We start from the raw sequence: 27,072 nt of genomic DNA, 5'->3' as shown, positions 1-27,072 counted from the left end.
ATTTAGATGGAGTCTTGCTCTGTCACCCAGGCTGGAGTGCAGTGGTGTGATTTCGGCTCACTACAACCTCTGCCCCCCAGGTTCAAGTGATTCTCTTGCCTCAGAGTAGCTGGGGTTACAGACACCCACTGACACTCCCGGCTAATTTTTGTGTTTTTAGTGGAGACTGCATTTCACCATGTTAGCCAGACTGGTCTGGAACTCCCGACCTCAGGTGATCCACCTGCCTCGGCCTCCAGAGTGTTGGGATTACAGGTGTGAGCCACCACACCCCAGCCACATCTGCAGTGACTTTCTAAAGGACATGCTACACTATTTTTTTCAGTAATGATTTCAGGATACCATTCTAATTGTGTAAATCACTTTAGTTTAAAAGTTCTGTCTCTAGCAGTTAAGGGATTTGTCCATAAGCAAATTTGTTAAATATGAATGTTCTAGTCTACAACTGATGGTTTTGATATACTCTGTGATCTTACAATGTACTAACACTTTTTTAAAAAGTTTTGCCACTTTCCATATTATCTTGAGTTTTGTAATTAAAAATAGTTTGAATACACATGGTTTAAGATGTTTAAAGGACAGAGGAATATAACACAAAATATAAATATAGAATATCTTGCCCCTCAGTGCCCTACTGTTCTGTACTCAGTGCATGAAAAATTACAATTTAGAACATGAGCTAATAAAATCATAAGCTAGTACTCCAGACCTCAGTGCCTCGGAGGAATGGGATCATCATCTTTATTTCCTCAAGTCTTTAACTCGGGGGTTTACACACTAAATGATCCAGACTCACTAGTGTGTTATTTGAGACTCAAAAGTATTATTAGAGTGTCTAAACTAATGAGACATTATCTAGAAAAATGTTCACTTTTGTTTGCGTGTGAAATCAGGGTTCTTTTCAGACACATCCCCTTCAAACATTGCCATTCCTGTAGGAAGGTGTTTTTTCTGTTTTTTTTTTTTTTTTTTTTGGAAAGCTTTACAAAAACTGCTTAACTATAAATTAACTATACAGGTTTTTATTCGTGGTAGAAAGTTGGTTTAATAACTAAACCAACTGGCATTAAACCAGGCTTGGCATCCAACCAGGAGGACAGTTTTGTGTGAATACAGTGCAACCTTCCTGGTGTCACTGGCTGAACAGCCTTCAGGGCTGACTCAGGATCTGAGCCAGCAGCAGGCTAAGCTTGCACTCCTGCCCAAAAACGTATCACTGGTCAAAAATAAATTCTAAAGTTTTTTAAAAAATAAAAATGGTCAGCACAGTGTTCCTGGCAGGAAAATAAATAAATAATAAAAATGGAAAAAAGTTTATATACTTAGATGTGTACGTATCACTCGAAGGAAACCCAAGACAATGGTGATAATGGTTTCTTTCAGGAGACCCAGGAGGGACTACCTTTCTACTGTATTCCTTTCTGTTCTTTAAAAATATTAAACCTGGCCGGGCGCGGTGGCTCACGCTTGTAATCCCAGCACTTTGGGAGGCCGAGGCGGGCGGATCACGAGGTCAGGAGATCGAGACCACAGTGAAACCCCGTCTCTACTAAAAAATACAAAAAAAATTAGCCGGGCATGGTGGCGGGCACCCGTAGTCCCAGCTACTTGGAGAGGCTGAGGCAGGAGAATGGCATGAACCCGGGAGGCGGAGCTTGCAGTGAGCCGAGATTGCGCCACTGCACTCCAGCCTGGGCGACAGAGCGAGACTCCGTCTCAAAAAAAAAAAAAAAATTAAACCATTGGTGTGCATTACCTGTTAGACTATTTTTTTTTTGAGATGGAGTCTCGCTCTGTACCTGTTAGACTATTTTTAATTTTAAAAAGCCAAGATAATGTGGAAAGTGAATAAAACATTTTTAAACATTTATAATTTTAAACATTATAAGATCACAGAGTATATCAGGGTTCTCAACTGTAGACTAGAACATTTATATTTAACCAATTTGTTTTTAGAGAAATCCCTTAAAGGCTAGAGACAGAACTTTTTTTAGAGACAGCGTCTTACTCTCTTGCCCAGTCTGGAGTGCAGTGGTGTCATATAGCTCACTATACCCTCAACCTCCTGGGCTCAAGCAATCCTCCCACCTCAGTCTCCCAAGTAGCTGGAACTACAGGCATGTGTCACCATGCCCAACTAATTTTTAATTTTTTTTTTTTAGAGGTGGGATCTCACTATGTTGCCCAGGCCAGTCTCAAACTCCTGGGCTCAAGTGACGCTCCCACCTCGGCCTCTGAAAGTGCTGGGATTACAGGTGTGGCTCACCACACCCAGCCTTTTAAATTATGAAAAACTTCCCAAAGAATTAGAAATAATTGGCGGAAAATGAATTAGAAATAAAATAACCCAACTCAATGTAACTGATAAAAACCACATAAGTTAAAAAAATTTTTTAATCATTCTGTGGCTCACAAAACTTACCACCTCCTTCTAAAAAATCTAAATAAACAAAGGCACATGATAATAAATTGTAAAATCTCTCCTGGAACACACAAAAACATTGTTTTTTCCTTGTACCTTTAACCTGCACTGGGAAAATGAAATTCCAATGTATGCAAAATTGGTGAATAAAAATGAGTGACAGATATATCCTTTGACAAATTTATTTTCAACCACTTAGCTGGAACCCACTAAGAACTATAGGAAAGTAATGAAAGAACAGAAAAGCCCAAGCAAAAGAAGCCCCAAAGGCCACACTTTTGACAAGGCCAGTCTCCAAAATACAAACTGCCCTGTTCTAATTTCCTGTGAACTGTGGCTGTCCAGACCCAGGTCGCGTTACCTCTGTTATGCTTCTCCTGCCCAAGGAAATGACCGCAGCTGGCATTTGGTGAAGGAATTCTGGACCGAATTTGAAAACCCTGAAGTATAATGGAGCCCTTGTTAAGGATGGGGGTAGAACAAGGTAATGGAATTCTTATTCAGCTCCTTTCTGCCAGAATTCCGTATCTAGAGCCATCATGCTAAGCATGAGCAGGGAAGAGGCAACGACAGGCTGTTTTGCTTTTTTAAAGCAAGCCACTGGTTTTTGACATCTGAAAAGCCCCGCATTCCTTCCTGTGGACACACGACAGGCAGGTGGTGCATGGTGTGGCTGTGAATCAATTTATCGGTTGACATCCACCTGATCACTACCATGCAGCAAAAGCAAAAAATGCTTTCTGCCCTCTACCTACCTCAGGGCCCAACTTGGCATCCAACCAGAAGTTCAGTTATGTGCAAATACAGTGCAACCTCCCTAGTATCGCTAGCTGAACAGCCTGCACACCTGACTCAGGATCTGAGCTAGCAGTGGTTAAGCTTTCACTGCTGCCCAACTATCAACCGCAGCTGGCAGGCTCACCATCCACTTGGTAACTGATCAAGAGATAGACACATGTTCTCAAATTTCATTTTTTCTTTTTCTTTCATTTTTTTTTTGTTTAGATAGGGTCTCACTCTGTCTGACAGGCTGGAATGCAGTGGCCTGATCATAGCTCACTGCACCCTCAAACTCCTGGCCTCAAACAATGCTCCTGCCTCAGCTTCCCAAAGCACTGGGATTACAGGTATGAGCCACCACACCTGGCCTTAAAAGTTTTTCTGTTATACCAGTCTCTTCCACTGCTAGAACATTGCTTACTGAAAGCTGCATGACACTTTCAAGGAGGTTTGTGGAGAGCTGCGGGTTCCTAAACAGCCTTTCTGTTTAGCCAGGCCTGAAGGCATTGGGGTAGGTGGTAGAAGTACATGGATCACATAGCTAGGGTCTGCACTAGGAACCTGGTTAAGTCTGACTTGGTTAAACTTAATGGAGCTAGAGGTAAGATTTGCTGTCTGAAAAGACACCATGAATAGTGTATATTTCAAACACCCCTGTCCCCTACCCGGGACTTTTCTGGTCTTAATTTACTTGCTTTCAGAAAGCATCGGCAAAGATGCCCAGCAATAAGAAGTGTCAGGCCTCTGAGCCCAAGCCAAGCCATTGCATCCCCTGTGACTTGCACATATACATCCAGATGGCCTGAAGTAACTGAAGATCCACAAAAGAAGTAAAAATAGCCTTAACTGATGACATTCCACCATTGTGGTTTGTTTCTGCCCCACCCTAACTGATCAATGTACTTTGTAATCTCTCCCACCCTTAAGAAGATTCTTTGTAATTCTCCCCACCCATGAGAATGTACTTTGTGAGATCCACCCCTGCCCGCAAAACATTGCTCTTAACTTCACCGCCTATCCCAAAACCTATAAGAACTAATGAAAATCCACCACCCTTTGCTGACTCTCTTTTCCGACTCAGCCCACCAGCACCCACGTGAAATAAACAGTCATGCTGCTCACACAAAGCCTGTTTGGTGGTCTCTTCACATGGACGCAAATGAAATTTGGTGCTGTGACTCGGATCGGGGGACCTCCCTTGGGAGATCAATCCCCTGTCCTCCTGTTCTTTGCTCCGTGAGAAAGATCCACCTACGACCTCAGGTCCTCAGACCGACCAGCCCAAGAAACATCTCACGAATTTCAAATCCGGTAAGCAGCCTCTTTTTACACTCTTCTCCAACCTCCCTCACTATCCCTCAACCTCTTCCTCCTTTCAATCTTGGCGCCACACTTCAATCTCTCCCTTCTCTTAATTTCAATTCCTTTCATTTTCTGGTAGAGACAAAGGAGACATGTTTTATCCGTGGACCCAAAACTCTGGCGCCGGTCACGGACTGGGAAGGCAGCCTTCCCTTGGTGTTTAATCATTGCAGGGATGCCTCTCTGATTATTCACCCATGTTTCAAAGGTGTCAGACCACACAGGGACGCCTGCCTTGGTCCTTCACCCTTAGCGGCAAGCCCTGTTTTTCTGGGGGACGGGCAAGTACCCCAACCCCTTGTCTCCGTGTCTCTACCCCATCTCTGCTTTTCTGGGGGAGGGGGAAGTACCCCTCAACCCTTTCTCCTTCTCCCTTAGCAGCAAGTCCCACTTTTCTAGGGAAGGGGCAAGTACCCCAACCTCGTATCTCTGCACCCCGATCCCTTATTTCCGTGCCCTGATCCCATATTTCTGCACCCCAACCTCTTATATCTCTGCACCCCGATCCCTTATTTCCGTGCCCCAACCTCTTATATGTCTGCACCCCGACCCCTTCTCTGCTTTTCTGGAGGGCAAGAACCCCCCCACCCCTTCTCCGTGTCTCTACTCTTTTCTCTGGGCTTGCCTCCTTCACTATGGGCAAGCTTCCACCTTCCATTTCTCCTTCTTCTCCCTTAGCCTTTGTTCTTAAGAACTTAAAACCTCTTCAACTCTCACCTGACCTAAAATCTAAGCACCTTATTTTCTTCTGCAATGCTGCTTGACCCCAATACAAACTCAAGAGTAGTTCCAAATAGCCAGAAAATGGCACTTTTGATTTTTCCATCCTACAAGATCTAAATAATTCTTGTCGTAAAATGGGCAAATGGTCTGAGGTGCCTGACGTCCAGGTATTCTTTTACACATTGGTCCCTCTCTAGTCTCTGTTCCCAATGCGATTCCTCCCAAATCCTCCTTCTTTCCCTCCCTCCTGTCCCCTCAGTCCCAACCCCAAGCGTCGCTGAGTCTTTCCAGTCTTCGTTTTTCTACAGACCCATCTGACCTCTCCCCTCCTCCCCAGGGTGCTCCTCGCCAGGCCGAGCTAAGTCCCAATTCTTCCTCAGCCTCTGCTCCTCCACCCTATAATCTGTTTATCACCTCCCCTCCTCACACCCGGTCCGGTTTGCAGTTTCATTCCGTGAGTAGCCCTCCCCCACCTGCCCAGCAATTTCCTCTTAAAAAGGTGGCTGAAGCTAAAGGCATAATCAAGGTTAATGCTCCTTTTTCTTTATCCGACCGCTCCCAAATTAGTTAGCATTTAGGCTCTTTTTCATCAAATATAAAAAACCCAGCCCAGTTCATGGCTGGTTCGGCAGCAACCCTGAGACGCTTTACAGCCCTAGACCCTAAAAGGTCAAAAGGCCGTCTTATTCTCACTGTACATTTTATTACCCAATCTGCTCCCGACATTAAATAAAACTCCAAAAATTAAATTCCGGCCCTCAAACCCCACAACAGGATTTAATTAACCTCGCCTTCAAGGTGTACAATAATAGAAAAACGTTGCAATTCCTTGCCTCCACTGTGAGACAAACCCCAGCCACATCTCCAGCACATAAGTACTTCCAAACGCCTGAACCGCAGTGGCCAGGCATTCCTCCAGAACCTCCTCCCCCAGGAGCTTGCTACAAGTGCCAGAAATCTGGCCCCCAGGCCAAGGAATGCCTGCAACCCAAGGTTCCTCCTAAGCTGCATCCCATCTGTGCGGGACCCCACTGGAAATCGGACTGTTCAACTCACCTGGCAGCCACTCCCAGAGCACCTGGAACTCTGGCCCAAGGCTCTCTGACTCCTTCCCAGATCTTCTTGGCTTAGTGGCTGAAGACTGACGCTGCCCGATCGCCTCGGAAGCCCCCTAGACCATCACGGACGCCGAGCTTCAGGTAACTCTTACAGTGGAGGGTACACATCCAGATGGCCGGTTCCTGCCTTAACTGATGACATTGTCTTGTGAAATTCCTTCTCCTGGCTCATCCTGGCTCAAAAGCTCCCCTACTGAGCACCTTGTGACCCCCACTCCTGCCTGCCAGAGAACCCCCCTTTGACTGTATTTTCCTTTACCTACCCAAATCTTATAAAATGGCCCCACCCCATCTCTCTTCGCTGACTCTCTTTTCGGACTCAGCCCACCTGCACCCAGGTGAAATAAACAGCTTTATTGCTCACATGAAGCCTGTTTGGTGGTCTCTTCACACGGACGCACATGAAATTTGGTGCCGTGACTCAGGTAACTCTCACAGTGGAAGGTAAGCCCGTCCCCTTCTTAATCAATATGGAGGCTCCCCACTCCACATTACCTTCTTTTCAAGGGCCTGTTTCCCTTGCCTCCCTAACTGTTGTGGGTACTGACGGCTAGGCTTCTAAACCTCTTAAAACTCCCCAACTCTGGTGCCAACTTAGACAATACTCTTTTAAGCACTCCATTTTAGTTATCCCCACCTGCCCAGTTCCCTTATTAGGCCAAGACACTTTAACTAAATTATCTGCTTCCCTGACTATTCCTGGACTACAGCCACATCTCATTGCCGCCCTTCAACCCAAAGCCTCCTTCGCGTCCTCCTCTCATATCCCCCCACCTTAACCCACAAGTATGGGACATCTCTACTCCTTCCCTGGCAACCAATCACATGCCTATTACCATCCCATTAAAACCTAATCACCCTTACCCCGCTCAATGCCAATATCCCATCCCACAGCACGCTTTAAAAGGATTAAAGCCTGTTATTACTTGCTTGCTGCAGCATGGGCTTCTAAAACCTATAAACTCTCCTTACAATTCCCCCATTTTACCTGTCCAAAAACCAGACAAAGCTTACAAGTTAGTTCAGAATCTGCGCCTTACCAACCAAATTGTTTTGCCTATCCATCCCATGGAGCCAAACCCACATACTCTCCTATCCTCAATACCTCCCTCTACTACCCACTATTCTGTTCTGGATCTCAAACATGGTTTTTTTTACTATCCCTTTGCACCCGTCATCCCGGCCTCTCTTTGCTTTCACTTAGACTGACCCTGACACCCATTAGGCTCAGCAAATTACCTGGGCTGTGCTGCCGCAAGCCTTCACAGACAGCCCCCATTACTTCAGTCAAGCCCAAATTTCATCCTCATCTGTTACTTATCTCGGCGTAATTCTCATAAAAACACACGTGCTCTCCCTGCTGATCATGTCAGATTAATCTCCCAAACCTCAATCCCTTTCAAAACAACAACTCCTTTCCTTCCTAGGCATGGTTAGTGCGGTCAGAATTCTTACACAAGGGCCAGGACCGCACCCTGTAGCCTTTCTGTCCAAACAACTTGACCTTACTGTTTTAGTCTAGCCCTCATGTCTGCATGCAGCGGCTGCCACTGCTTTAATACTTTTAGAGGCCCTAAAAATCAAAAACTATGCTCAACTCACTCTCTGCATTTCTCATAATTTCCAAAATCTATTTTCTTCCTCATACCTGACGCATATACTTCCTGCTCCCTGGCTCCTTCAGCTGTACTCACTCTTTGTTAAGTCCCACAATTACCATTGTTCCTGGCCCGGGCCTCAATCTGGCCTCCCACATTATTCCTGATACCACACCTGACCCCTATGACTGTATCTTTCTGATCCACCTGACATTCACCTCATTTCCGCATATTTCCTTCTTTGCTGTTCCTTACCCTGATCACGCTTGATTTATTGATGGCAGTTCCACCAGGCCTAATCGCCACACACCAGCAAAGGCAGGCTATGCTATAGTACAAGCCACTAGCCTGCCTCTTAGAACCTCTCATTTCCTTTCCATTGTGGAAATCTATCCTCAAGGAAATAACTTCTCAGTGTCCCATCTGCTATTCTACTACTCCTCAGGAATTATTCAGGCCCCCTCCCTTCCCTATACATCAAGCTTGAAGATTTGCCCCCACCCAGGACTGGCAAATTAGCTTTACTCACATGCCCCGAGTCAGATAACTAAAATACCTCTTAGTGTAGGTAGACACTTTCACTAGATAAGTAGAGGCCTTTCCTACAGGGTCTGAGAAGGCCACCGAGGTCATTTCTTCCCTTCTGTCAGACATAATTCCTCAGTTTAGCCTTCCCACCTCTATACAGTCTGATAACAGACCAGCCTTTATTAGTCAAATCAGCCAAGCAGTTTTTCAGGCTCCTAGTATTCAGTGAAACCTTTGTATCCCTTACGGTCCTCCGTCTTCAAGAAAAGTAGAACGGACTAAAGGTCTTTTAAAAACACACCTCGCCAAGCTCAGCCACCAACTTAAAAAGGACTGGACAATACTTTTACCACTTTCCCTTCTCAGAATTCAGGCCTGTCCTCAGAATGCTACAAGGTACAGCCCATTTGAGCTCCTGTATAGACGCTCCTTTTTATTAGGCCCCAGTCTCATTCCAGACACCAGACCAACTTAGACTGTGCCCCCCAAAAACTTGTCATACCTACTATCTTCTGTCTAGTCATACTCCTATTCACCGTTCTCAACTACTCATACATGCCCTGCTCTTGTTTACACTGCCGGTTTACACCGTTTGTCCAAGCCATCGTAGCTGATATCTCCTGGTGCTATCCCCAAACTGCCACTCTAAACTCTTGAAGTAAATAAATAATCTTTGCTGGCAGGACTATGCTGAATCTCCTTAGGCACTCTCTAATCAGATGTCCTAGGTCCTCCCAATTCTTAGACCTTTTATACCTGTTTTTTCCTTCTCTTATTCCATCTAGTTTCTGAATTCATCCAAAACCATATCCAGGCCATCACCAATCATTCTATACGACAAATGTTTCTTCTAACATCCCCACAATATCACCCCTTACCACAAGACCTCCCTTCAGCTTAATCTCTCCCACTCTAGGTTCCCACACCGCCCCTAATCCCGCTTGAAGCAGTCCTGTGAAACATCGCCCATTCTCTCTCCATACCATCCCCCAAAAATTTTCGTTGCCCCAACACTTCAACAGTATTTTATTTTTCTTATTAATATAAGAAGGCAGGAATGTCAGGCCTCTGAGCCCAAGCCAAGCCATTGCATCCCCTATGACTTGCACGTATACATCCAGATGGCCTGAAGTAACCGAAGATCCACAAAAGAAGTAAAAATAGCCTTAACTGATGACATTCCACCATTGTGATTTGTTTCTGCCCCACCCTAACTGATCAATGTACTTTGTAATCTCCCCCACCCTTAAGAAGATTCTTTGTAATTCTCCCCACCCTTGAGAATGTACTTTGTAAGATACACCCCTGCCCGAAAAACATTGCTCTTAACTTCACCGCCTATCCCCAAACCTGTAAGAACTAATGATAATCCACCACCCTTTGCTGACTCTCTTTTCGGACTCAGCCCACCTGCACCCAGGTGAAATAAACAGCCATGTTGCTCACACAAAGCCTGTTTGGTGGTCTCTTCACACGGACGCGCATGAAAGGAAGCACACAACCTCTTCAAAGAGAAATTCGATTTAGCCAGTTTAAAATACGTAGAAGTCGGCTGGGTGCAGTGGCTCGCCTGTAATCCAGCACTTTGGAAGGCCAAGGTGAGTGGATTGCTTGAGCTCAAGTGTTCAAGATCAGCCTGGACAACATGGCAAGACCCTGTCTCTCCTGAAAATACAAAAACTAGCTGGGCGTGGTGGTGCGTGCTTATAGTCCCAGATACTTGGGACAATGAAGTGGGAGGATCACCTAAGCCTGGAAGGTCGGGGCTGCAGTGAGCCATGATCTTGCCACTGCACTGCAGCCTGGGTGACAGAGTGAGACCCTGCCTCAAAAAAAAAAAAATACACACACACACACATATATATATGTTATGACCCAGCGTTTCATGTCCAGAAATCGATCACACTGATAGATGACTGGGTGAGTCAACTCTAGCATATTCAATGGCGCATGGGGCATATTGAGAAGAGTGGGCAATGCTCCTCAAGTTCAAGCTTTCAAACACCCGAGTCAGCAAGAATCACATCATCGCTCAGGGAAGACAGCATGGAACCCCTCGGTTGGAGATTTGAGAAGATAATACACGTGATTGATTCAGCGTTTTTATTTGTAAGCCATAAGCAAACATGTGATTCTTGACTGTGATGCTTTTGCTTGAGAATGAAGCCAGGGGAAGCCACTGTAGGTATTGTGCTAGGAGGCCCCGCAGGCAGTTGCTCACCTCGGAAGATGGTCTGCAAAGAGGTGAAAGCCAGGGCACTTACATACACTGGAAGGAAAGGCATGTGTATTTTCCAGAGCTGCTGGCCACTGCAGACCCCAAGCTGAGACCTTCTGAAGGGCCGGTTTGCATGGGAAATATTGCTGGAACACGGGGATGCCAATGTGTGCTACAAGCTTCGTCTTCTTGGCTGGCTTCAGGATGGGATCAGATGTGGTGGCGGTTGTAGAGATAGGATGGGTGCAGGCCGTCATAGTGCCACTGGCGCCACTGCTCCACAGCCTCCCGGCTCCTCTCTTCCTGCTCTGGGGAGGAAAGACAAAGCCACCTGTTAGGACAGGGGGACTCTGACCTGCCACTGAGCCCAGCAGCCATCAGCCAAACCCCTGTCCTGTGGTGACCTGCACTGAGAGTGTTTGTGAGCCCTGGTGAGACAAGGCCAGGACTGGTGAGGATCCAGAGCATGTGAGTTGACAGGCCTTGTATATAAGTCAGACCCAGATGGGCGAAGGTCACAGGCAGGTGTAGACCAGGGCTGGGCATCTCAGGCTTTTCTGCCTGCACAGCCAGCGTAGGAGGGCAGAGGCTTATGCAGCCCTGTTTCAAAGACATAACAACCAAGACACAAGATGAAAAAGTAACAACACAGTAGCAGGAATGGGCTATTGGAAGGACATGCAAGAAAAATAAGGGACTACAAACCATGCCTTGAAAACATGAAGGAAATAATTGTCAACTTGGAGTTTTTTTCCTCCATACTGTTCTGAATTAATTTTCAGGGCCAATTCCTGGATCAAAGAAGCTCTCCAAGACCCTCTATGCGTTTGCTCATCCTTGATTTCCAAGAACAGGAGCTTTGCTGGCAAATAAGCCTTGGGGCTCCAACACTAGGGCTATCTACCAGCCTCGTCTCCTTGGGTATACACGTATCCTTTCTAAGCCTCAGTTTTTTATTTTTGTTGTGGACCTTTTTTTTTTTTTTTTGAGACAGGGTCTTGCTCTGTTGCCCAGGCTGGAGTGCAGTGGCATGATCGTAGTCACGCTAGCCTTGAACTCCCCAGGATAAAGTGATCCTCTCTCAACCACCCAAGTAGCTGGGACTACAGGCACATGCCACCAGCCAAGTTAATTTTCTCATTTTCTATGTTGCTCAGGCTGGTCTCGAACTCCTGGGCTGAAGCCATCCTGCTGCCTCAGCCTCCAGTGTAGCTGGGACTACAGGCACATGCCACCATGCCCAGCTTATGTTTTTTAACTGAAAAATTTTTTTTCTTTTGTAGAGACAGGGCCTCACTTAGTTGCCCAAGCTGGTCTTGAACTCCTGGCTTCAAGCAATGCTCCCACTTTGGCCTCCCAAAGTGCTGGGATTACAGGTGAGCCACGGTGCCGAGCCTGAGTCTCAATTTTTGAAACATGAGCTGGAAATTACAAGACCTACCTCAGAGGCAGTTCGTGAGGATTAGGTGACCACTTACAGTGCCTGGCAGAGCAAGGGCTCAAGGACAACAGCTTCTGGAACTGCATTCCCCAAAGGCCTGTGTTTTCTCCATGTGTATGGGCGAGACCTAGGGTCTCCTGTCTTCCTATCCTGTAAGAGGACCTGCAGGTGCCCAACCCTGCATCCTGAATTCATCAAGAAAGGGAAAACAGTGAATGTTTTTCCATCTATATGCTAGAGCTTTGGACCTAAAACATTTAAAACTGCTCAAAATAAAATGCTATTTTAATAGTATGAGTCAAAATCACACTGAAGGAATTTTGAAGGCCACATTCTCAACTTTTAAATGCTTCTCCTCAAGCTGCCCACCAAGATAAACACATCTCTAGCAGAAGTGTGTGCTTCCAAGCTGTGACGGCCTGAAGTTTTCCCAGTATGTTCCTAAGAAAGTTTGATTTGCCAGGATCCAAGCCCAGCACCTGTTTGCAGGGCTCAGCCAGGTGCACCTGCAGGGCAATGGGCACAGCCTGCAGCACCTGACCCAGGGGTGGTTTCCTTTTCACTAGGAGATGCCTTCTGAGGGTGCTGCCTCCCCAATCCATCAGAGCAAACAGCCAGGAGAACTGAAAGAGTTGACTCTCTCCAACAAAGGCGACCTAAACTGGGGCTCATGTCCAAGTTCACGTGCACCCAGGAGGTACCAGGTGATTTTCCTCAGGAGCATTACAATCTTGAAATTTGGAGAAAGACCAAATAAATAAACAAACAGGGTTAGGTGCGATGGCCCATGCCTGTAATCCCAGCACTTTGGGAGACTGACATGGGCAGATTACTTGAGGTCAGGAGTTCGTGACCAGCCTGGCCAACATAGTAAATCCCCGTCTCTACCCAAAATACAAAAATTAGCTGGGTATAGCGGTGCACACCTGTAATCCCAGCTACTTGGGAGGCTGAGACAGGAGAATCGCTTGAACTCGGAGCGGGAGGTTGCGGTGAGCTGAGATCATGCCACTGCACTCTAGCCTGGGCAACAGAATGAGACTCTGTCTCAAAAAAAAAAAAAAAAAAAAGGAAAATACACACACACACACACATACACATTCTCTGGTATGCTGGTGTGATCCCCATTATACGGTCCTAAGGATGTTTGCTGTGGGTGACCCTTGAGGGTACTTCACAGCAAAATTAAATCCCACTCCGTGGGAGGCTGTGGCTCAAAGACAGAGCATCCTCTATCCATGTGCCCAGCTGCACCATCCTCCACCGAGCCCTGGCACAGCCAGCACTTTTTTTTTTTTTTGAGACGGAGTCTTGCTCTGTCACCCAGGCTGGAGTGCATTGGCGCAATCTCGGCTCACTGCAAGCTCCGCCTCCCGGGTTCACGCCATTCTCCTGCCTCAGCCTCTCCGAGTAGCTGAGACTACAGGCGCCCGCCACCACGCCCGGCTAATTTTTTTGTATTTTTAGTAGAGATGGGGTTTCACCGTGGTCTCGATCTCCTGACCTCGTGATCCGCCCGCCTCGGCCTCCCAAAGTGCTAGGATTACAAGCGTGAGCCACCGTGCCCGGCCACAGCCAGCACTTTCTAAGAGCAGACAGGAACCCTGTCTGCTGAGGGGTTGAGGGGTGCGGATTGCCTGGCCAGAGACACTGGGCTCTCTGGTCTGGGCCTTTTTCTTTTTTTTTTTTGAGACGGAGTCTTGCTCTGTTGCCCAGGCTGGAGTGCCGTGGTGCGATCTCGGCTCACTGCAAGCTCCGCCTCCAAGTTTCAAGCAATTCACCTGCCTCAGCCTCCCAAGTAGCTGAGACTACAGGTGTGCACCATCATGCCTGGCTAATTTTTAGTTATTTTTAGTAGAGACGGGGTTTCACCATGTTGGCTAGGCTAGTCTCAAACTCCTGACCTCAAGTGATCCGCCCACCTCAGCCCCTCAAAACTCCTGGCCTCCCTGGGCCTTTCCTACTCTTTATTTTTTGCTAGCAAGGAAAAGACCAAGGCTTAGCGAAAAGGATACAAATAGGAGAAGCATAAAGCCACAAGAAAACCATATAAAAATTTTCAGGGGATCTGATGCTTTTGGATGAGTTGGAGCCTGAAGATAGGCTGTAGATGTTGATGGTGCGGGTGGGGTGAGAGGGTAGAAAGCAAGCTGTTTTCTGAGTTCAGTTTTCCTGGTTTGCTTCTGCCAGTCAGTAAAGATGCTGAGTACACTGAATAGGTCAATGAAGGCCTTGATTTTCCAGGATGGAGTAGGACCTGGAGCCAGGACATTGACATGAATATAAGGCACATGCGAGTGAGTGTGGAATCTGCCCAATACGATCCTACCAGAGCTAAGCCGAAGTTTTGGTGCTTAGACGGAGAACACAGACCAGCGCGGTGATGCCCAAACAGGAAGAGGGAGGGAAAGGAGTTTTATATCCACACAGTTAGCAAACAGTTGCCCCATCCCCACAGCCCCCAAACCAACGGGAATAAGGGTATTCTGTCCCCTTCCACACCTTCTCAAGTTCTGTGTAGCCATTTTTCTCCCTTCTTTTTATTTTATTTTATTTTATTTTTTTGAGATGGAGTTTCGCTCTTGTTGCCCAGGCTGGAGTGAAGTGGCACAATCTCCACTCACTGCAACCTCTACCTCCCGAGTTCAAGCAATTCTCCAGCCTCAGCCTCCCAAGTAGCTGGGATTACAGGCACCTGCCACCACGCCCAGCTAATTTTTGTATTTTTAGTAGAGATGGGGTTTTGCCATGTTGGCCAGGCTGGTCTCAAACTCTTGACCTCAGGTGATCCACCCGCCTCGGCCTCCCAAAGTGCTGGGATTACAGGCATGAGCCACTGCGCCCGGCCCTCCCTTCTTTTCAAGGCTCTCATGGATATGAATTGAAAGTAGACCTTCCCTTTCCTCCCTCCTCCAATTAAAAGTTCAATACCAGCCTGGCCAACATGGCAAAGCCCTGTCTTTACTAAATATACAAAAATTAGCTAGGGGCGTCTGTAATCCCAGCTACTCCGGAGGCTGAGGCAGGAGAATCGCTTGAATTTGGGAGGTGGAGGTTGCAGTGAGCCAAGATCGCACCACTGCATGCCAGCCTGGGCAACAGAGCAAGACTTCATCTCAAAAAAAGAAAAAAAAAAAAGGCTGGGTAGAAGGAGAGAAAGCAAACCATGTGATTTCCTCCCAATGCTCCACCTCCCTGAAGACACTGGCTGAAGAGCTCTTACCATCGTTTTGTTCCTCCACGAAGTTCTCAAATTCATTCCTTTGTTCCTCGTAATATTCTCTCCGCAGCTCATCAGCCCAAAGCTTCTGCCTGTTTTCCGCTGTGAAAGGAAAAGAAGAGTTGCCCCTCAAGAATGAGGACATTTAGGGGCACACACTTAAGGCAGCACAGGTCATCTGAGAAGTCACATCTGGTTGGGGGATGAGTGGTTTGTGGGGGATTGTGGTTGGAGACTCCCCTGAAATTTTTTACTCCTGACATAGACTTTACAACTTGAAGGTGATTGTCTGATCCAGATGCCTCATTTGCAGATGAGAAGACAGAGGCCCCAAAGAGTAAAGTGATTTAGCTCTGATTATAAAGTTGGTGGTGTATCCAAGTATACCAGGCCACTTGGAAACCAGAAATCCCATGATCAATCAGAAATGAATTCTGTAAAGGAACAATCCAACTTTATCTCACATCCATTCAACATTTTCGAGCACTTATCACGGCCAGGATGTAGGCTAAGCACTGGAATTAAAAAGCCGAGTAAGAAAGATTCCGTCCCTCCAGCCAGGTATGGTGGCTCACGCCTGTGAGCTTAGCTACTAGGGAGGCTGAAGCAGGAGGGTTGCTTGAGGCCGGGAGTTCAAGGCTGCAGTGAGCTATGACTGTACTGCTGCACTCCACCTTAGGCAACAGAGTGAGACCCTGTCTCAAAAAAAAAATAAAATAAAATCCTTCCCTCTGCTTAAGAGACCTATAGTTCAATAAGGAGAAAGATGTAAGACAAGTTTTACGAAGCATTACAGCTGTTGGAATAAAAATTCCCGGTTATCTGCAGGAAACGATATAAAGCTCTCTACTTTCAAGGTATTTCCCCCAACACGAGCTTCAACTGGAGAAACCCATGAAGCCAGAGAGGCCACGTCTAGGGCAGGAAGAACCGGTCCCTCAGCATGCCTCACAGTCTCACGCTGGGATTCCCCTCACACCAAATGGGGGAGACGGAGGTACTGTTTTTTTGCCCCGTCAACTCTGAAGTGCAAGACGGAGGCTGGGGGGTGATGAAGGAAGCAGAGAAACTGGGGAAAGTCATGGTTCCCTACCGCCAACCCACGTTACAGAGGTGCTGGGAGAAACAACGAAAAGTCTTTGCAAAATGGTAATATTGGAAACCATCTCAGGCCGGGTGCGGTGGCACACACCTGTAATCTCAGCACTTTGGGAGGCCGAGACGGGCGGATTGCTTGAGGTCAGGAGTTCAAGGCCAGCCTGGCCAACATGGCAAAACCCCAACTCTACTAAAAATACAAAAATTAGCCGGGTGTGGTGGCAGGTGCCTATAATCCCAGCTACTTGGGAGGCTGAGGCAGGAGAATTGCTTGAACCGGGGAGGTGGAGGTTGAGATTGCGCCACTGCACTTCAGCCTGGGCAACAGAGCGACACTCTGTCTCAAAATAAATAAATAAACAAACAAACAAATAGAAACCATCTCAAATCCTTCTTGGAAGTAAGACGCTTACATTAATTAATGAATTGTATAAATACTAGTTATTTCTGTTACTTTTCTATTAAGTTAACTCAGATTAAAAATCAAGTTAGCTGTGAACTGGGCTTAGTGCAGATTCCAGACGTCTGGAATGTTTCTTCCCAAACGTCTGCCGTTACCTACTTAGTTGCAGGAAACTTGAGTCTGGCAGAGGGGTTGGTTATCCCATCCATAGCCATGCCCCACCTCTCACTCGGCATCCACACATTTCTCAGAGGGGATTCAGGCTCAGAGATGTGCATGACCTAACAGAGGTCACACAGCAGGTTGGCGCAGAGCTAGGGCACCAGGCTCCCACACGCCACTGCTGGCTCAGCTTCCCTCTTCCCACCCACTGTGGGTCCTGATGTTGCTCCAAGTGCCAGAAAGCCGTTATGGGAGGTGCGGAGGCTTAGGGTTTAGGAAGCAGGTACTTAGTAAGTCACTGCCTATTCCTAAAGAAGCATTCTCTGTCCCCTGTGTACTTGGGACAGGAAACAATCTTCCCAAGTGGCCTTTTCAGAGGTGCCACAAACTGCAGCTTTGAGGTAATGAATAAGAACAATTTAATCCTCAGGACAAGATAGTAATTTTATACTATGCGTCATTCTGTGCATTGTGTACGTTCCTTCTCAAGAACACGCATTCATCACACTCTCTTTTCACCCTAAAGTAACCTTCACCTTTATCCCAGAGGCTTAGAGATGTCAGATGCCTGTCTCCTGATTCCAAATTCAAGTTGATTGAAGTGTCTGTTACCTGCCGTTTATCCAACCTGAGGGATCACTGAGCACTGCCCTCCTGCCACCCACAGGAGTTGACTAGATGACAGCAGATGCATTCATGCACAATCCTGGGTGTTCACCAGGCTGTCCTGCATCTCCCATGACTAACTGACACACTGAGCTTCTGTCCGAGGTGAGGCACTTCAGGCTAAATGGTGTAGCTCATTGTTTGGAGTCAGCTTAAGAGGACAGAAGAGGCCATGCACGGTGGCTCATGCCTGTAATCTCAGCACTTTAAGAGGCCGAGGCGGGTGGGTCACCGGAGGTCAGGAGTTCGAGACTAGCCTGGCCATCATGGCAAAATTCCGTCTCTAAAAAAATTAGCCAGGCGTGGTGGCAGGCGCCTGTAATCCCAGCTACTTGGGAGGCTGAGGCAGGAGTATCACCTGAACCTGAGAGGTGGAGGTTGCAGTGAGCCAAGATCCTGCCACTGTACTCCAGCCTAGGTGACAGAGCGAACTCCATCTCAAAAAAGGACAGAAGCTATTTGCCCGGCCTAAAATCATGCCTGTTTCCCCTGGAAGTCTGCCAGAAGATTGCTTCTCCCAATTCGATCAAAAACAGTCCAGCCCCCCTCCCAACCTTTCAGTGCTTCTTGACGCTGGCCAACTTTTAAATCTCAAGTTGTATGAGGCCTAGTTCCTAGCATGGTTATACTTATTCAATTTTTTTAAAAAAAAGAAATTTCATCTCCAAGCATTTCTATCTCTGTTCTTCCCATCATTTGAAAACAGTCCTGTTATTTTTACCAAGCAAGTCACCTTGCTGAGTGCCCTGAAGAATACAAAGAGTTCATTCACGCAGAGGCACGAGGCTGAAAGACTCGAGCCAGAGACTTGGGCTATACGGTCTGAGCTCATCGTCTTGGAAGAAGCAGGTTTAGGAGTAGAAACTCAAATGCCCTCAGGGGTTGGCAGGTGAAGGGCATGAGGACCCTGAAGCCGGGGCTCCACAGGCCCTACAGCAGGCTGTGCAGCAGACAGGCTCATCCCAATGCATTGAAAACGAAAACTTAAAAAAAAAACTCTGCTGGCTGAACACAGCTCTTTCAGAGGCTTATAAATAAGGAAATTAGGACCAGAGGGAGGAAGTAGCCAAGGCCACTTAGCAGCACAGCTGTCCCCAAACCCACATTTCTCAGCACCCAGTGTCCTGTGCCTTCCCCATGTACGATGCTGTTGCTCGCAGAAGGTGTGCTGGGCCAGTACCCGCAAAGCGCACACTAATGTGTGGGTCCCCTCCGGACCAGAACATAGATTTCCCTCTCTACACCTTTCTGAAATCTAATGCATCTTATCCCTGTTAGGTGCATTTAATGTAGCATCATGGCCAAGAAGCAGGACAAGAGGACCTATCTCCAAGTCATCTTTGCAGAGGTGGGGCCTACTTACCCTGACAAAGTATTCAATCCAATATACAACCTACGGTCAGGAAATAGGGTGTAATTTCTCATTCAGAGCTGCAGTCCCTTTGATACCCTGGGGTGAGCCCTCGGTGCCTGGCTGCATCCTGCTGCCCGGCTGACTGTGGGAGAGGAGGAGCCGGGAGGTGCGAGCAGAGGTGGTGATGGGAGCGGGGGGTCCCTCCAGCATCCTTACCATTGACCTCATTTCGGGACTTGGGGGACCGCTTGCCGCGCCTCTTGAGGAAATTCGAGGCATCTGATTCCTGCATGAAAATCTTCTGTTTTGCATCTGAAACCCAGGAGAGGCCTGTCACCAGCAGCGTGGGGGTGTCGGGGTTGCTGCTTCACTGGCTGCACCTGCCCTGCCCCTTGGGCGGCCCCTGCACTCACCTTCACTCGCCTCTTCTCCCGCCGCCTGCGTGGTCCCCACAGATGCACTGGTTCCCTCTCTCAGCACTGCAGGACAAGGGCACAGAGTGAGGCTGCAGTGTCAGAGGGGGAGCCCAGACCCTGAGCTGAGCCCCCATCCTGCTTTCCAGGCTAAGCATCCTGCCAGGGCCTGGCAAGGGGCCCGTGGTTTCTCACGTACCAGCTGCAGAGCCAATCTCCCCAGGAACCCACCAAGCAGGCTGGCTTGGGTTTTTTTTCTATTTTGTTTCTTTTTTTTTTTTTTCTGTATTACATTGTGTCCTACACACACACACACACACACACACACACACACACCTTAACAATAAGCATACCCCTTTCTACCTGCATCACCTGAGCAGCCTTACCTGTGCATGGCAAGTATCCCTTACCGTGTAACTAACACCCTCCTCCTTGACCCTCCCGTACTCACTAGACAGCAGCACCACGGCGGAGAAGCAAGACAGCAGGACGGCCTGTCTCCAAGTCATCTTTGCAGAGGTAGGGGCTCCGTCCAGGACCCACAGGGCAGACCAGGCGTCCTGCACCCTCCTGGGTCCCCACTTCTGAGGCAGGCAGCCCAGGCAAGAGGGAGGAAGGCAGGGGAGGGAAGAGAGAGGCAGGAGGCTGGGATGCCACTGGGGGAGAGCAAGAGGGGGCCGGGCTGCCCTCTCCATTGGCTGCTCCTGGACGGAGCACTGGAGATGTTTTTGGCACCTGGCAAATGTCTCCAGGAGCAGAGCTTGTAGTTAGGGCCCTGGGTGGGACGGTCTCAGAGTGGCCTTTCCAATGTCCGTGTCTGGGGATCTGCTGCTGGGAAGGGCTCATCCTAACAGTCAGGGTTCCAGAGGCCAAGGGCTGTGTCAAGGAGGTCCTGGCACCTGCTCCAGGGACGTTAGGGCCCCGGTCCTCAGGGTTGAAGCATGGGTGGGGGCAAGGAGGAAGAGGGGCTCAATGGGAGAGTTTTGATCTAAATGTCAAGCTAGCAGGGCTCATAATGACTGGAATACCCATCAGGGTGACACACAGACGTGTGAGTCATGCTGACAGCGACCAGAGAACACCTTACCTGATGCACTGCTCCCAGCTGATGCTCGCTGCCAAGCCAAACACAAACCCCTGGGGCCGCAGGTCCCAGAGCCCTTTAAAGACAGCAAGGCCAAGAGTCAATCGCCTTCCCGCAGTGGCTCACGCCTGAAACCCCCGCACTTTGGGAGGCCGAGGCAGGCAGATCACCCGAGGTCAGGAGTTCGAGACCAGCCTGGCCAACATGGTGAAACCCTGTCTCTATTAAAAATACAAAAAAAAATTAGCCAGGCATAATGGGGGGCATCTGTAATCCCAGCCACTCTGGAGGCTGAGGCAGGAGAATCACTTGAACCCGGGAGGCAGAGGTTGCAGTGAGCCAAGACCACGCCACTACACTCCAGTTGGGGTGACAGAGCAAGACTCTGTCTCAAAAAAATAAATACATATAAAATAAAATAAAATAAAAATGTAAAAATTAAAAACAGCAAGAGAGTCAATCATCTTCCACAGTGGAAGGAGAGGAGGGCAGGTATCTGAAAAGCTCCACAGCTAATCCTGCATCTCTAGGATGACACACATCATACTCCATGTAGGGGAGGAAATGGGTTCCCAGAAATGGGACCGCTAATGAAATCAACACCAACATGGCCATCGGAGCTCAGTCCCTTTGGAGATGTGTTCCTGATGGTGCCTTTATTAGGAACCATCATCAACTCTCTGCTGTCAGCCTTCGGGCATTGTTTAACGTTTTTCTAATGGGAACCATCACTAGACGTAGAACTCAGCCCATACCTACCTGAAGCTCCGCTCTTATAAGACTTTCATGTTGGCTGAGCAAAGTGGTTCACGCCTGGAATCCCAGCCCTTTGGGAGGCTGAGGCAGGAGGATCACTTGAGGCCAGGAGTTGGAGACAAGCCTGGGCAACATAGCAAGACCCCCATGTCTATTTAAAAAAAGAAAGACTTTCAGTCAGGCGTGGTGGCTCATGCCTGTAATCTCAGCACTTTGGGAGGCTGAGGTGGGTGGATCATTTGAGGCCAGGAGTTCCAGACCAGCCTGGCCAATATGGCAAAACCCCATCTCTACTAAAAATACAAAAATTAGCTGGGAACGGTGGCATGAACCTGTAATCCCAGTTACTCAGGAGGCTGAGGCAGGAGAATCGCTTGGACCCAGAAGGCAGAGGTTGCAGTGAGCCGAGATTACGCCACTGCACTCCAGCCTGGGTGACAGAGCGAGACTTTGTCTAAAAAAAAAAAAAAAAAAAAAAAAAAAAAAAAAAAAAAAAAAAAAGGCTGGGCACAGTGGCTCATGCTTGCAATCCTAGAAGTTTGGGAGGCCAAGGCGGGTGGATCACCTGGGGTCAGGAGTTTAAGACCAGCCTGGCCAACATGGTGAAACCTTGTCTCTACTAAAAATACAACAATTAGCTGGGCATGGTGGTGGGCACCTGTAATCCCAGCTATTTGGGAGGCTGAGACAGGTGAATTGCTTGAACCCGGGAGGCAGAGGATGCAGTGAGCAAAGATAGTGTCACCACTGCACTCCAGCCTGGGTGACAGCGAGACTCTGTTTAAAAAAAAAAAAGAAAAAAAGAAAGAAAGACTTTCATGTTTACAACCCGCATGGACTTTACCATCGGCCAGGAAAAGAATGTTAAGACAAAAAAATAACTGAGGCAGAGTAAACAAAATAAAGGGTTGGTTTCCAGTGGAAGAAAATGGGGTTGATGGCTATGCTGGGTGGCCCTACGTGGGCTCCCCTGGGATACTGAATGGCCTGCACTGAACAGGGGAGCAAGGGCTCGGCACGGCTGACCCAGGAGCAAATGCATGAGGACAGGGCCACAGGGCTAATCTATCAAATGAACTAGATGTCACTGGGAGAGGGGAGGGACAGACACAGGGCTGAGTGATTTTGATGGGACGTCCGAGTGAGAAAGCGGACATGTGAAACACCCGTGACATCCTCGATGCCCTAAGTCCACTTGTGCCTTTTTAGTTCCATTTGTTTCAGCCACAAACTTGTACTGAACACCTGCTGCTATGCACCAGGCACCTGTGCTCGTCACTGGCCAGTCAGCCTTGGGTAAATCATTTTAAAAATTTTTTCAGCTGGGCATGGTGGCTCATGCCTATAATCCCAGCACTTTGGGAGGCCGAGGCAGGCAGATCACCTGAGCTCAGGAGTTTGAGACCACCCTGGGCAACATGGTGAAACCCCATCTCTACTAAAATACAAAAAATTAGCTGGGCATGGTGGCACATGCCTGTAGTCCCAGGTACTTGGGAGGCTGAGGCAGAATTGCTTGGGTCCTGGAGGCAAAAGATGCAGTGAACCGAGGTAGTGCCACTGCACTGCAGCTTGGGCTACAGAGTGAGACTCTGTCTCAAAAAAAAAAAAAAAAAATTTCATAGAGACAGGGTTTCACCATGTTGTCCAGGCTGGTCTGATGCCTGACCTCAAGCAATCCCCCTCCTTGGCCTGGCAAAGTGCTGGGATTACAGGCGGCAGCCACCGCGCCCAGCCTACCTGAGATTCGATTCCTAGTGGCTACACTGATCTGCTCCAAGCAGCATTCTGACCATAGCTGGTTTCCACGACCTGTCAGTGCCTTACAACTTTCTCCCCGTCTAGACCATGGGCATTCATTTTCCATGTTTCCACCTTCAGCTGCCCCTGCCCTCAGGCTGCCCACCAGGCCTGGACGTGCTGCAGAAGTGGCCTCCTCGTGACATTAGACCCCAAAGGACAACACGCCACCTCACCTCAAGGCAGAGGCATAATTCTAGTGGCTGTAGGAAGAAGAGTGCTGGATTTGATGTCAAAAGACCTGATTTAAACCCCACAAGTGGCCAGGCGCGGTGGCTCACGCCTGTAATCCCAGCACTTTGGGAGGCCGAGGTGGGCAGATCATAAGGTCAGGAGATCGAGACCATCCTGGCCAACATGGTGAAACCCTGTCTCTACTAAAAAAAACACAAAAATTAGCTTGCATGGTGGCACGTGCTTGTAATCCCAGCTACTCGAGAGGCTGAGGCAGGAGAATCTCTTGAACCCGAGAGGCAGAGGTTGCAGTGAGCCGAGATCGCGCCACTGCACTCTAGCCTGGTGACAGAGTGAGACTCCGTCTCGAAAACAAACAAACAAAAAAACACACAAGTACTGTATACTGAATTTGTCCAAAGACATCTCCTTTGAGATTTCTCTTTTTTCTGTTTTCTCCATCTCTGTGAATAAGCTCACCGTTCATCCCCAGCTATTCAAACCAGAAGCTCCGGAGCCATCAGAAATGCACAGCCTCGCCCTCACAGCCCAGCTCCTTAGTCATCAGGCCCTGGTGATTCTATTGCTTAGATCTTTTGAAATGCCCTCTGCTCTTGCCCGTTCCCCTGCTCCTGCCTTTCCCAGACATAATTTCTCCCCCAGACGATGGTGACAGCCTTGTCTAAGCCTCCATGTCGCTGGGAGGATGGCCTTCCTGAACAACCTTCAGGTCATTTCCCTGCTTAAAAGCACTCCACAGTTCATTATTGTGTCACGTTAGCAAACATGTATGCAATGCTCAGGACATGCCAGGTGCCATTCAAGGACTTTGGGTGCATTAACTCTAATCCTCACCCTCACCCTTGTGACAGAGGAGGGGATTAAGGCATAGACAGACAGAGAGACTTGCCCAAGGCCATGCAGCTGGGCAAGTCCGGGGCTGGGACTGAACGCCAGGTAGCCTTGCCCTGGGTCTGTGTCATAACTGTCATACTGCACCATCTCACAGAGATGAAGGCCAGCTCCTTCCTACCCCCTCTCCTCCATGGGCTCCTGTGTGCTGGAATACAGAGCTGCCTGCAGTTCTTCAAGAAGGCCTCACTTCTCTGGGCCTTTTGACAATGTTTTCCATTCCAGGAGGGTTTTAGAAACCCTTGTCCAAGTTCATCTCAGTCATCACCTCCTCTTTGAAGTCTGCCTGAATATCATGCCCTTGACCCATATAGATGAGTATCCTGAAGCTGTTTTTACATTTGGTAATGTATGTATGTATATGTATAAATGTATATTTTTGTAACTTTTTTTTGAGATACAATCAACATACCATGCAATTCACCCATTTAAAGTGTGTACCATTCAGCCGGTCGCGGTGGCTCACCCCTGTAATCCCAGCACTGTGGGAGGCCGAGGCGGGTGATCACCTGAGGTCAGGAGTTCAAAACCAGCCTGGCCAACATGGTGAAACCCCATCTCTACAAAAATACAAAAATTAGCCAGGCACGGTGGCGTGCGCCTGTATTCCCAGGATCATTATTTTTTCTCAAAAAATAAAGTGTACCATTCAATGGTTTTTAGTATATCCACGAAATTGTGCAACCATTACCACAATCGATTTTAGAACATTTTTATCACCCCAAAAAGAAACCCCATACAAATTAACAGTCACTCCCCATTTTTCCTAACCTCAAAACCTTAGACAATCACTCATCTTTGGTTTGTCTCTGGGGATTGGCCTATTCTAGACATTTCATGTAAATAGAATCCTAAAATCTGTGGCCTTTTGTGACTGGTTTCTTTCACTCAGCATAATATTTTCAAGGCACATCCAGTTGTAGCATGCATCCATACCTCATCCCTCCCCCGCCTTTTTTTTTTTTTTTGAGATGGAGTTTTGCTCTTGTCACCCAGGCTGGAGTGCAATGGCACAATCTTGGCTCACTGAAACCTCCGCCTCCTGGATTTAAGCAATTCTCCTGCCTCAGCCTCCCGAGTAGCTGGGACTACAGGCGCCCGCCACCACGCCTGGCTAATTTTTGTATTTTTGGTAGAGACAGGGTTTCACCATGTTGGCCAGGCTGGTCTCGAACCCCTGACCTCAGGTGATCCACCCGCTTCAGCCTCCCAAAGTGCTGGGATTACAGGCGTGAGCCACCGCACCCGGCATCCTCATGACTTTTTATGGCTGAAGAATACTCCATTATACGGATATACCACGTTTATCCATTCATCAGGTGATGGACTTTGGGTTGTTTCCATCCTTCGGCAATCATGGATAATGCTGATGTGCACATTTGTGTACAAGTCTTTGTGTGGACGTATGTTTTCATTTCTGTTGAGTAGATATCTACAAGTGGAATTCCTGGGTCATGTGTAACTCTGTTTACTATTTCTAGAACTGTCACATTATGTTTATTTATTTATTTTAGACGGAATCTCCCACCGTTGCCCAGGCTGGAGTGCAGTGGCAGGATCTCGGCTCAGTGTAACCTCCACCTCCTGGGTTCAAGTGATTCTCCGGCCTCAGCCTCCCGAGTAGCTGGGATTACAGGCATGTGCCACACCCGGCTAATTTTTGTATTATTAGTAGAGACCGGGTTTCGGCATGTTGGCCAGGCTGGTCTTGAACTCCTGACTCAGGTGATGAGACCACCATGGCCTCCTGAAGTGCTGGAATTACAGGCATAAGCCACCGCACCTGGCCTCACATCATATTTAAAATGTTCATTTATTCACCCATCTCCTTCAGTGCTGTGGTATCTCTTTGAGGGGATGTTGCCACCTTGTTCATACCTAATATGGTGCTGGCACAGACCAGATGCTTCATAAATGTTTGCTGAATTCATCAACCAAAGTACTCTGGTATGAAAGTATTGAAAGAAAACATTTATGAGCTCATTTCAACAGGCTAGTCGTAAGAAAGCACACATCCAGGAGCCTGAAATTGGCAAGTTTGTGTATCACTGGGCTTAAGGTCTTTCCCAAGCAGAAGAATGAAATTTGGGGTGCATTTATGAAGAACTTAGATAACTAAGATGACCTTACCATTCCCCCTAGTCTGGCTAAACTTTAGAAGGCTTCTTCCTAATCGTAGGCCCCTGACCTCCCTTTTCTTGTCAGAAGCACTTTAGAAAACTTGGAATTGTAGCCAGGCATGGTGGCTCATGTGGGTAGTCTCAGCACTTTGGGAAGCCGAGGTAAAGAGGATTGCTTGAGTGTAGAAGTTTGAGACCAGCTTGGGCAACATAGCAAGACCTCATCTCTTATTAAAATAATATTTTTTTAAAAATTAGCCGGGCGTGATGGCGTATGCCTCCAGTCCCAGCTACTCAGGAGGTTGAGGTGGGAGGATCACCTGAGCCCAGAAGTTCGAGGCTGCAATGAGCCGTGATTGCGCCACCACACTCCAGCCTGGGTGACAGAGTGAAACCCTGTCTAAAAAATAAAGAAAGAAAGAAAAATAAAAAGAAAAAAGAAAGAAAATTTACAATTGTAGATTCTTTCTCTGACCCTTTGAAATTTACACAACTTCTTTCAGCTTTACAACCCAGTAAATGTCTTTCTCAAGGACCTACCTAAGTGTGTATATATATATATATATATATATTTTTTTTTTTTTTTTGAGACAGGGTCTCACTCTGTCACCCACATTGGAGTGCAGTGGTGTGATCACAGCTCACTGCAGCCTCAACCTCCTTGAGGAGGCTCAAGTGATCCTCCCACTTCAGCCTCCTGAGGAGCTGAGACTGCAGGCA

The 27,072-nt window shown here is 47.8% G+C and overlaps 2 protein-coding genes across 4 annotated transcripts in view; both read right to left on the bottom strand.

Annotated features, from left to right (window-relative positions):
• Nucleotides 1-10,620: 10,620 nt before the first annotated feature.
• UCMA (upper zone of growth plate and cartilage matrix associated) lies at nt 10,621-20,201 on the bottom strand. 3 transcript variants are annotated; one of them, XM_055296601.2, is made up of 5 exons: nt 19,958-20,201; nt 19,507-19,572; nt 19,310-19,405; nt 15,414-15,512; nt 10,621-11,057 (listed from the first exon to the last, which is right to left on the bottom strand). In XM_055296601.2, the coding sequence occupies exons 1-5, from the start codon at nt 20,199-20,201 to the stop codon at nt 10,960-10,962; spliced, it is 603 nt and encodes a 200-aa protein (XP_055152576.2). In that variant the 3' UTR covers nt 10,621-10,959. The 3 variants fall into 3 exon arrangements, with proteins under 3 accessions (XP_055152576.2, XP_055152577.2, XP_055152578.2); XM_055296602.2 differs by lacking the exon at nt 19,310-19,405; XM_055296603.2 differs by lacking the exons at nt 19,310-19,405; nt 19,507-19,572.
• A 329-nt stretch (nt 20,202-20,530) lies between these two features.
• Nucleotides 20,531-27,072, bottom strand: part of PHYH (phytanoyl-CoA 2-hydroxylase) — a 63,325-nt gene continuing 56,783 nt past the window's right edge. Inside the window, exon 9 of the mRNA XM_063610165.1 lies at nt 20,531-20,666. Within this exon, the coding sequence (XP_063466235.1) occupies nt 20,538-20,666 (129 nt within the window). The 3' untranslated portion in view covers nt 20,531-20,537. The remainder of the gene's footprint in view (nt 20,667-27,072) is intronic.

The sequence above is a fragment of the Symphalangus syndactylus genome, chromosome 10 (assembly GCF_028878055.3).
Source record: "Symphalangus syndactylus isolate Jambi chromosome 10, NHGRI_mSymSyn1-v2.1_pri, whole genome shotgun sequence".
In the NCBI taxonomy this organism is placed as follows: Eukaryota; Metazoa; Chordata; class Mammalia; order Primates; family Hylobatidae; genus Symphalangus; species Symphalangus syndactylus.
This window is presented reverse-complemented; position numbering and strand designations above follow the sequence as displayed.